The sequence below is a fragment of the Chaetodon auriga genome, chromosome 8 (genome assembly GCF_051107435.1).
Source record: "Chaetodon auriga isolate fChaAug3 chromosome 8, fChaAug3.hap1, whole genome shotgun sequence".
In the NCBI taxonomy this organism is placed as follows: Eukaryota; Metazoa; Chordata; class Actinopteri; order Chaetodontiformes; family Chaetodontidae; genus Chaetodon; species Chaetodon auriga.
Genome location: NC_135081.1, coordinates 22669220 through 22679295, shown reverse-complemented (window position 1 = coordinate 22679295; position 10076 = coordinate 22669220). Strand labels below are relative to the sequence as shown.

The 10076-nt window shown below is 42.0% G+C and overlaps 2 protein-coding genes across 4 annotated transcripts; one reads left to right on the top strand and one right to left on the bottom strand.

Moving 5' to 3' along the window:
- Positions 1 to 446: 446 nt before the first annotated feature.
- LOC143325165 (free fatty acid receptor 2-like) lies at positions 447 to 2369 on the top strand. Of its 2 annotated transcripts, none has more exons than XM_076738088.1 (2): positions 447 to 500; positions 1120 to 2369. In XM_076738088.1, the coding sequence occupies exon 2, from the start codon at positions 1353 to 1355 to the stop codon at positions 2367 to 2369; it is 1017 nt and encodes a 338-aa protein (XP_076594203.1). In that variant the 5' UTR covers positions 447 to 500; positions 1120 to 1352. The 2 variants fall into 2 exon arrangements, with proteins under 2 accessions (XP_076594203.1, XP_076594205.1); XM_076738090.1 differs by having other exon boundaries at positions 460 to 500; positions 1123 to 2369.
- A 163-nt stretch (positions 2370 to 2532) lies between these two features.
- On the bottom strand, positions 2533 to 9907 carry LOC143325167 (tyrosine-protein phosphatase non-receptor type substrate 1-like). Of its 2 annotated transcripts, XM_076738093.1 has the most exons (5): positions 7959 to 9907; positions 6687 to 7118; positions 4970 to 5056; positions 4840 to 4881; positions 2533 to 4654 (listed from the first exon to the last, which is right to left on the bottom strand). In XM_076738093.1, the coding sequence occupies exons 1-4, from the start codon at positions 8287 to 8289 to the stop codon at positions 4850 to 4852; spliced, it is 882 nt and encodes a 293-aa protein (XP_076594208.1). In that variant the 5' UTR covers positions 8290 to 9907; the 3' UTR covers positions 2533 to 4654; positions 4840 to 4849. The 2 variants fall into 2 exon arrangements, with proteins under 2 accessions (XP_076594208.1, XP_076594207.1); XM_076738092.1 differs by having other exon boundaries at positions 2533 to 4881.
- Positions 9908 to 10076: the final 169 nt, after the last annotated feature.

The window sequence follows — 10076 nt, the reverse complement described above, 5'->3', positions numbered from 1 at the left end:
TACCACAGAAACCACGTTTGGGGAGCGTGGGAGATAAATTGCAGCAGTATCGCCTTGCTAATAATTTCTATTATCTGCGCTGGATGTTTAGATTATCATGTAAATAGGGGGACGTGCCGGCGGCAGCAGGTAGGAGCTGAATGTGCTGTTGAAAAGAGGAGACCATAGAAAACAGTTGAGCAATCACCACATGAGGCTGTGCCAAGAAACACGCGGTGGAACAAGGTAAGCCACAACTATTCCTTTTTATTTACAGCTAGGTTCTTTTCAAAGATGTTAAAATAGGAAACTTGTGAACTGACAAAACCACCACCGCAGACATGGAGGAAGTTTTCAAGTTGCTTAAGCTGCTGGCACTTCTTTAGTTTCGTCACATTCCTCTGCAGGGTAGTAAAAAAAAAATCCAAAAAAACTTCCCCCCCGCTTTGTCGGCGCACTATAAGAGTCGCGCTTCTGTCACACTCGTTCACTTTTATGCGATGCAGCTCATTACATACGGGGTAAGGCAAAAAATGATTTCCTCTTTGTGGCTGTGCTTTTACATTCTACCAATTTCCTCCAGTCTATTTTGCATTTCCTTTATAATAAGATGCAGGAATTAGATACAGACATTGTTTTGATGACGGGAGCGTGTTGGGAAGCTGTGCCAGCTAAAGCTTTGAGACAGTCATTTCCCCTGGTGTAGTTAAGTCATTATGTTTATGAGGGTCATCAGTTTCACACATGTCCAGTATTTGTGCACGGACAGAGAACAGAGGCCTGGAGTTAATGATAAAAGCATCACTGTACTACATTTATGACACATAGAAAGCAATAACGCAGTATTAAGATATGTACACAAAACCATGTGCCAGACCAAAACAGTGGCTCCTCTTCAAGAGATAATTCAGCTCCACCATAAAGTCTGAAGTAGGAATATGGAAGGAAATTAAGAGGGAATATAGGAAAGGGGGAATAAGAGTTTATCTTTGGCTTCTTCCTGTCGTCTTTTAGCTTGTAGGCTAAAATTTAATGTATAAAAAGTAAAGCAGTGCACTCTTAAACCAAGTGTCAAATGGACGCTAGGTCGAAATACTGTGCTGCGCAGTGTGGTAATCTCTTTCCATTCTCTCTTATCAGCAGAGCTCAAAGCCCTCGAGGAAACGATGAGCGTTGGTTTATCGGTGGGGACAGGAAAACCACGCCGTCTCACCGGGTTTGTTCCAGGCTGCTGACCCAATAAGAAGCCTTCGTCTCCCGCGGCTCTGGCTGTCTGACAGTGTGCCGCAGTGTATTCATTCCCACCAGACTCAAGGACATAATGTGACACATCTCGATCCCTGACGGAGTGACTGAGTTACACCGAGGCCACCATGCAGGAGTGCCACACTGGGCTGTGTCTGTCTGTCTACATCATCACCTTTGTGCTGGGCTTCCCCGCCAACGTCCTCGCCTTCTACACTTTCTGCAAGAAAGTGAGGCAGAAACCCATGCCGATTGACATCCTGCTCCTCAACCTGACCATCTCTGACCTCCTCTTTCTCCTCTTCCTGCCCTTCAAGATGCATGAAGTGATGAACAACATGCTCTGGGACATGCCCTACCCCCTCTGCCCTCTGTCTGGCTTCATCTTCTACATGACCATCTACAACAGCACCTTCTTCCTCACTGCGGTCAGCGTAGAGCGCTACCTCGGCGTGGCCTATCCCATCCAGCACAGCCTGAAACGGCGGCCTGTGTACGCTGTCGCCGCCAGCGTCTTCTTCTGGATTTTCTCCTTCATCAATCTGAGCATTGTGTTCATTATGCCCTTCATTAACTCTGAGAACTCTCTGAATGCCACCTTAGGCCACAATGCTTCAGCCAGCTCTGCCACTGGAGACAAAAAGGAGGTGTGTTATGAGAATTTCACCCAGGCTCAGCTGAAAGTCCTCCTGCCCGTGCGTCTGGAGCTCTGTGTGGTGCTTTTCTGCATTCCTCTCCTGATTTGCAGTTTCTGCTACATCAACTTCATCAGGATTCTGTCCAAGCTGCAGCACATTGGCCGACGCCGACGCCTGCGGGCCATTGGCATGGCTTTGGGAACGCTGCTGGTGTTCGGTTTCTGCTTTGGCCCCTATAACGTCTCGCACATCGTCGGTTTCATCACATGGAAAAGTCCGGACTGGAGAGACAAGGCCCTGCTCTGCAGCACCTTTAATGCTTGTCTTGACCCTCTGATTTTCTACCTCTCCTCCTCTGCTGTGAGAGGGACTGTGGGTAGTGTGATGAAAGGGGTTAAGAGTCGCCTAAACAGGTGCATGTCCTGTCACATGTTCTGGGCCTTGTGGGGAATTAACAAGACAGCAAAAGATAAGGAACACAAACAAGGGCAGATCAATACTATCTAAGCTGACTGAACGGAAGCTGTGAGCAGCTGCTTTGACTAATTTATTTCTTCATCTCTGGAAGCAGGAAATTAATGAAATGTTTGTGTTTTTACACATGTAGGAAAATGACTTCCTTATACTGTGCTACGTGTCTCTGTTTGACTGATGGACTTCCTATTTGCAAACGAGACAAGATAGGAAAACCTCTGCACGTCTGAGCAGACCTCAGTTTTTATGCGGTGTAACGTGTGAAGACAAAGAGACGTGGTGCTCTGAACTGTCACATGCAAATTAAAAAAGGATTTCATACGATCTCCATTAATGCAGGTGCTCGTATTGTGAATAGCTGTGATGGAGAAAAAATGAATATCCAAGCGACGGCTTCAGCGGTCACCGCGAACCAATAAGATATAAAGGTTTCCCACCAGCTTTGACAGGATACGTCGTATGTTTGTAACAGCATTTGTTGTCACATATTGTGATTAAAAAACAAACTGAACTGTGATGTGTGAGATGTGAAATTATGTTCAAGTGTGTTGAAACTGAGCATACAGTTTGCTTTCATGTCAACATGTAGCTGTGTGTTTTTCACATGCTATGACCACTCTCATGCAGATTTCAGTTTGCACCATTTTTTATTCATTTCATCTCATTAAAAGCATTTACTTACACAAGCTGCACGTGCTACTAATGTAGCCTACACGTATGAATATATGTAATACATGTGGGAAAGCTGTATGACGGGGTTGTAATTATATAAGACAAAAACCAGAAACAATATTCATACACAGATCATATAAACATGTAATTTACGTAATGTGCGATGAATTGAATTGAATGATTGTTTTGTGAGGGTCAGGTAAAAGGTGATTTTGTTTGATAAGATAACAAAAGATAAGACTTTATCGATCGCATGCCGGAGAAATTCACTTCACTCACACAACAGCAAGAATGAAAATAAGAAGGAGGTAAAAAAAAAAGAACAAGCAGAATAATGAGATAATAAAAACATACTCAATAAAATCAGCTATAGAGGCTTTGCACATTATACACAGAAGAGTGTAAAAACATTGTCTTGTGAAGAATGGCTCAATTTCACAGTAGATTTTGAAGTGCACACAAGCAAAATATGAAGTCTCTGTGTGTGTGTGTGTGTGTGTGTGTGTGTGTGTGTGTCCACACATGTGTGAGCATATATGAGGAAGTAAAGAGAATGACGCTGATAAACAAATCCTATATTAATACATTTGCATCATTTATGACTAAAAGGCTGCTTTGTATGAGCAGCGTTCAGGTACAACGTGATTGCGTGTGTTTGTGTGTGTGTGTGTGTGTGAAGGCGGAGAGATAAGGACTAATTTGTTTTTGAGAGAGAGAGAGAGAGAGAGAGAGAGAGAGAGAGAGAGAGAGAGAGAGAGACAAATGTGTTACAAGGATTTGATTGTGATCACCAGATCATGTGAAATTTATACCACATTTCTGTATATATTTAATGGCATTCATAAAAATTGTTTAAAATAAAAATAAGCATTAAGTGTGAGCAATAGCAAGTTTATTGAGCAGATAAAAAGGCGTTTTTTGACATCACTAATCTGGTTATACTGTAGATTCATCATCTTGCTCTAAATTTAATGGTCATTATTACTGGCAGCACTTGGCACCCTCTGCAGTGTGGGCAGGCCTAAATTTAAAATGCACTTCCTCCAACACGTGAATCAAGATCTCAGCCCACACACTGCACACAGTGGCAGAGCTATCACACAGGCGAGCACTGGCATCAACGGTAATCCTGTTTTGTGAGGATTAGGCCTGCGCGGAGGTTGAGATGATCACTGTGTCTGTTTGACAGGTGGATCATGCATGAAGCATTCATTCTGACACACGGACCTGAGTGAATGACTAAGATGTGCGGACTACCAGCCGTCGACACAATGAGCAAATCCAAAAACACGCTAGTCAGCACGCCACAGCGATAAAGAGTTACAGAGATAAACAGCTTTGATGTGCAGAAAGAAATCGGCAATGCATCAATGTTCAGAGGATACGCGATAGGTGAAAGCCAAGCAGAATGTAGAGCAAGAGGTTTAAAAATGGCAGAAACGTAACAGCAAACATGAGAGAGGGAGGTTTACATTTACTCATAATGCAGAATCAACTGTTAAGTCAGAGTGAATTCTCATTTTTCAGCAATGACTGTCTGGATTTATGTGATGTTGTTTGTCAAAGGTTGGTCTTCTGAGCCACACCGAACACCCGGCGGTCCTTTTTTTTTTTTTTGTTTTCTCTCCTATTTCATTTTGTATTTCCTGGAAGACAATAATTGGTTGTTGCGTCAGTGTTGACTTTTTCCTAACAATGTGTGATAGGTTACAAGGATAAGGCAATAAGAAAAACAGCCCTGTGCATGTGTGTGTGTGTGTGTGTGTGTGTGTGTGTGTGTGTGTGTGTACATGATGTGTTTGTCAAAGGCAGAGGAGAATATTGTACTCACATGGCCGACATCATTTTCCCTGCAGGCAGAAATGTTTGACTGCTGCAGAGTGCAAGATCACATAAATTAAATATCCTTTTTTTTTTTTTTTCAACAGCTTCCTCTAATTCAAAGAGGTTTACTCACTCACCTTCCAATAAAAACACGACTGTCATTGCAGAGAGGAAACACATCTTCAGAATATTCAAGTGCACAATCAGCTCGTTAGGGGAGGCATCTGGAAAAAATTAGGCAAACACTGATTAGCACTGACTTATCATGTTATCGAGCACGACGGAATTAAATCAGGAAGGTTGAACTGGCTTTGGTTGATGGACGTCCGCCTCCTCCCTGGGAGGAGAGGTGTTTAAACATTGATTGGGGAAAATCATTAATTTGTTCAAGTATGCAGTATTGCAGGCAATCTGTTGCCTTGGAATGATCGATGTCTGACCCACATTAACAGTCAAGTAGGGCAAACACTGAACAAGAGGCTAGTGGTAAGCGTCCCTGGACTCGGTGACAGTACAGATGGTAATATTTGGAGAGAAGTTTCTTTTAGGCATGCAAGGAGGAACAAAGTTGTTTTAAGTGTCCGGAGTGTTCTTCATGGACAAGGTCAGGTGAATTGGAGTTGGTGCGCTTCCAAAGCTTAGAAAAGAAAATCTGCTGGTTGAATCATCAGTGCAAGAGTTGAGCCACTGCATTAGAAAATATTAGGTTGTTTGATGAGAAGTCAAAAGTACAAGCCTGTGCACATAAAAACTTGCTGCTTTTATCAATATTTTTATGGTAATAATGAGCCAAATGTGAGTATGTGTAATGCGAGCGGGCCTGCTTGTGAAGATGAACCCACACAGAATTATCAAAAACATAGCATGCAGCTGCTTTCAGCTAAAAAAACAACTACCTGTCCATACGGTATAGACTATATTTGACCAGTTTATACACCATCTACTGTGTGTCAGCCATTGTCATTAATATGCAGCGATAATCATTTGCCTTTGTGATTAAAAATTTAATTTAAATAAATTATCCATATATACATAAAGAGTCGCATACATTTCAAGAAGAGCAGCAACGTTAGTGACTACAGGTGAAGAGTCAGATATTTCCCTCGGGCATTGGTGGAGACCATAGCAGAGCTACAAGGAGAACAATTATTGGACTTCTATTTGTCAGGTGACCCAAAACACAACAACAACTCAATGCTAATGCAGCTCCATAACTGCTGGGTGTGTAAATCATGAACTGTTGCTATCAACTTGTAAGGTGGCAGTATGTCAGCGGTGTGTTTACAGCTTGTCTGCACTGCCCCAAAGTAGCCCCAAAAAAATCTGTTTTTGCAGGTTTAGAGAGAACTTCCAAGCAGAGTGAAGCGAAAGGTCACTCTTTGTAGAAACCTGATACAAACTGCATTCAGCGGTTTGAATCAGTGCACTGTCAGATTCTGGGTCAACGTTAGATGAATTCACTGACTGTGTGCAGTGTTTTTTTTTTTGTTTTTTTTTCCAACTTCTCCAAGTTGCACGTGCTGCACATTTATTACAGCAGTGATTTATACCTCTGACAGGCTCCTTCTGCAAAGCAAACAGTGGGTATCATAATATTTAGAGCCATCTGTCATACCAAACTGACTGAAGAAAAAAACATGATTTCTCAGCAGCAAAGTTAAATAATTAAAACTGTCGGGCATAGTATTAAGTCCATTTTTCATGATGAGGAACATTTAGAATATGATTAAAAGCAAACTTCGAAATGGGAATTTTAAAAAATAATTTCACAACCAGTGGCTCAAGTGCCTCCGAGACAAATTTCTATAAAATCATACTGTTTGGAAAAGGAATTGAATGCCGGTGTTTATTTACCCCAAGTGAAGGAGGCAGTCAGAGCTGTGCTCATGGCGGGGTGGTCCTGCACCCCACATGTGAAAGTGATTCCCGTTTGCAGAGACTGTTTAAGCGGGAGTGCGAACACACTGAGGAGATACACGTCCTTGCTGTGGTTGTCCATCACCTGGAAACACTTTGGCTGGCTTGGTGGAATGGAGTTCATCAACCAATCTGAGGACAGCAGGGCTCCGTCAGCTGGGTGTTCGGAGAGGTTAACGTGAGGGTTGATTGCAGGAAGGGTGCAATTGGTGACTGACAGGTGATCGATATCGGCCGCTGTGCCCTGGTAGGCCCAGGTGATGGTTAGCTCGTGGGGGTGGAATCCCCCAGTGAGACAGAGGAGAGCCCACTGACCAGTCTGTGGGTCTCGGGGAATCTGGAGGTAAATTTTGGGAGCAGAAGGTGGTGCTAGCAGTGGAAAAAGAGTCAGAAACAAAGTAAACACATAAGGTGAGACAATTCAGACTGGTAAACTGTGTCATTGCGCAGCAAATAATGATATACAACGTAGAAAATATAAGAGAAACAGTGTTCGTGGTCGTAATATGAATCACAATGAAACGTTTACGGAAGAACAAAGACAAATTAAGAGGAAATGTTAATAAAAAGCATAAGAATACACAAATCAAAGTACGTACGGTGCACAAAAAACAACAAAACTGCATAACTGAAGCATCTTTTTCGAAATTATTTGTCTGAATTATTGTGCAATCAAAAGCAGCAAATAAAAAAAACATTATTTTCAGCAAAATAATTAAAATGGTATAAAGAATCAAATGTGGGAAAAAAAAAAACAGTTAGTTAAAAACGTGTAATATCAGTTGTTATACGACGAAGGCAACTTTGCATCCTGAGAAAATCAAAAGGAAGCTTTTCTTCCGCATGACGGATTTCCACATAATAATTTGGCCATCCCTCCCTGCCTTGTTTTCTGGTGAGTTTCAATTCCCTGGGCAAGATCGATACAAGGCACTGCGCATGGTGCCGGGGTGATTATTTCTAGATCTGTCATGAAACTGTTCAGGCAAAAAGATGAACTCTGAGGGAATTTCACATGACTTGAATTTTTATAGATTGGTCCTGGCCCTTTCTTTTATAGTGATGCATGGTCCACACCGGCGCTTGTATCGAGCTGCCTCACACTAAATGCTGTGGCTCTGGTGCACAAAAGATACAAATGAGACATAATTACAAGCATGGCAGAATCACCCAAGCATGAATTTCTGAAACAAGCAATTTGTTTCTTACCCAAGACCACCAGCTCGGTGCCGTTGCCCAACTCTGGGTCTCTGTGCAGGACGTTCACCTCGCAGTAATACCACCCAGAATCCTCCTGTGCTACCTCAGTGATCACCAGGGACGAGGTTTGATTCTTCTCCTCGAAGTTCTGCCTGGATGACTTTGGGATGAGCTGCTTTTCCGACTTCATTTTGAACCACTGAACCCCATACTTCAGGGATTCAGCTTTGAAATGACAGGACAGGGTTGCCGTTTCACCCCGCATCACATAGAGAGAGGGAGGGTACTGTCTCACCCTCAGTCCCTCTGGGGTCGCTGTCAGGGCTAAAGACAGAGCCATTAATACAATGTGTCATACAAGTAACTTTTAAAAAGTGCCGAGCAGACCTGCGGATCAACTACAAATACTTTAAACGTGTGTTTAGTATGCCCGAGTGACAGCCGGGAGCAAGGTTTGTCAGACAGAGACGATCAGACAGAAAACTCAAACACCCACGAGTACAAAATTGGAAATCAATTTAGTATAATTTTACAATGCAGCAAATATGTATTGAATGGCTCCCGGTGTGATTAACTTCACCACACAACAAATGTTGTTTTTAAAAACTCTGCAAACACTAATTTAGACACACTGCAGTACAAAAGATTTCAAAAGCTTTGAAATATCTGTTTGATTGTAGTTGCTGCTTGTCTGACTAAGTGTGATGGAGTGATTATTAAGTGCGATGATGAAATACTGCAGATAAGATAAGCAAAACACTCAGTCGTGCACAATTGAGGTGCAGATGATAAAGAAGACCAGCAAACACGACAAATTATGGTCCACAAGCAGGTTGCATCTCTTTACCTTCAGCATTAAAAGAAGGAGAAGAAACGACGCTTCGGTGCTATTTAAATCATTTTTTGCATCCCGGAAAGCAAAGATTAACAATGACTTATAGTATAAATATATATAGGAAAATATATTGCTTCGTTCCAAAATGACGTATCAGGTATTTGAAATGGATACTCTCAGAAATGGAGGGGAATACAAGCTTAACAGGACTGACTTGTATTCAGACTGACCTGGTAGTCGGCCAGCAAACAAAAGAAGCAAACCGAGTTGAGGCAGTTTGGCCATGCTGCTGTTGTTCGCCACTCCAAGCTTGAGTGGTGAAATAATTTCTCAGGCACTCTTAAATCTGACGCTCGCTGTGCTTTAAAATGTGACGGTGTCAGCTTCTTTTCTTTGTTGCACTCTATGGTTAGAGGTGATAGTTCATTAATAGGTCACTCTTCAACAGAAACCCGAATCTGAGAGACTGTTGGGGTGAAGAAACTACATATGTCAGTGTCTCAGCAAACAAACAGGCCCTCCGTCTGCACGCTGACAGAAACCACAGTGCAACAGTAAGCAAGTGCTGCTGCCGTCGCTCTACAGGTCGCGCCGAGGCTCTTCAAACCAAGAGCTGATGATTTGGAAGATTTGTACTTCGATTGGAAAAAATTGCATATCACTTAAGAAATGAATCTAATCTAATTGAAAACTACGCTCTGTAAAACACTTTGGTTGCAATGACTTAAAGGGGCATTACGTAATCACTACTTTTAATTAATTAGGGAGCTTTAAAAGCAGCAGATGTGACTCAACTTTAAGTGATGAAGTCAGTTTTGTTTTTTTAACAAAGATTTGTTGCACATACGAGAGCCCAAAATGTCAGACCTTGGCGAAGTGATCATTACGTTACGACAACCTTTTGCTTCTCAGCTTCACATTGTCCCATGAAATGGCCATTCTTCTTCATTTTCTTGTCACAGTATCTGTAAAGGTCAGTGTCAATAGCAGCCTTATGTACTCAAATAAGACATTTAAAGCACCTGCACGGGCTAATGCAAAGTCTGTTGTTATTGAACCCAAAGTCTAACGTGTCTTTTAATTGTCTGATGCTGTTATTCCTCATTTCCTTATTTTGGGGTTCTTGTAGCACGGTTTATTCATATTATTTGATTTATTTATGTTATTTCGCACAAATTGATGTTGCTTTTCCGATCTAGACTTAATTATTCATCCTCCCTGGACAGATTTAAACACATAGAATAAAGTTCTGTTATCACAAAGCAAAATCCATTATCGTTTGTTTCACAGTG

Coding starts and splice junctions, on each gene's coding strand:
- LOC143325165 (XM_076738088.1), top strand. CDS start 1,353: ATGCAGGAGTGCCACACTGGGCTGTGTCTGTCTGTCTACATCATCACC.
- LOC143325167 (XM_076738092.1), bottom strand. CDS start 8,289: ATGGCTCTGTCTTTAGCCCTGACAGCGACCCCAGAGGGACTGAGGGTG. Junction 7,119..7,958: donor CACCGAGCTGGTGGTCTTGG/GTAAGAAACAAA, acceptor TTCCACTGCTAG/CACCACCTTCTGCTCCCAAA. Junction 5,057..6,686: donor GACTGCCTCCTTCACTTGGG/GTAAATAAACAC, acceptor AATTTTTTCCAG/ATGCCTCCCCTAACGAGCTG.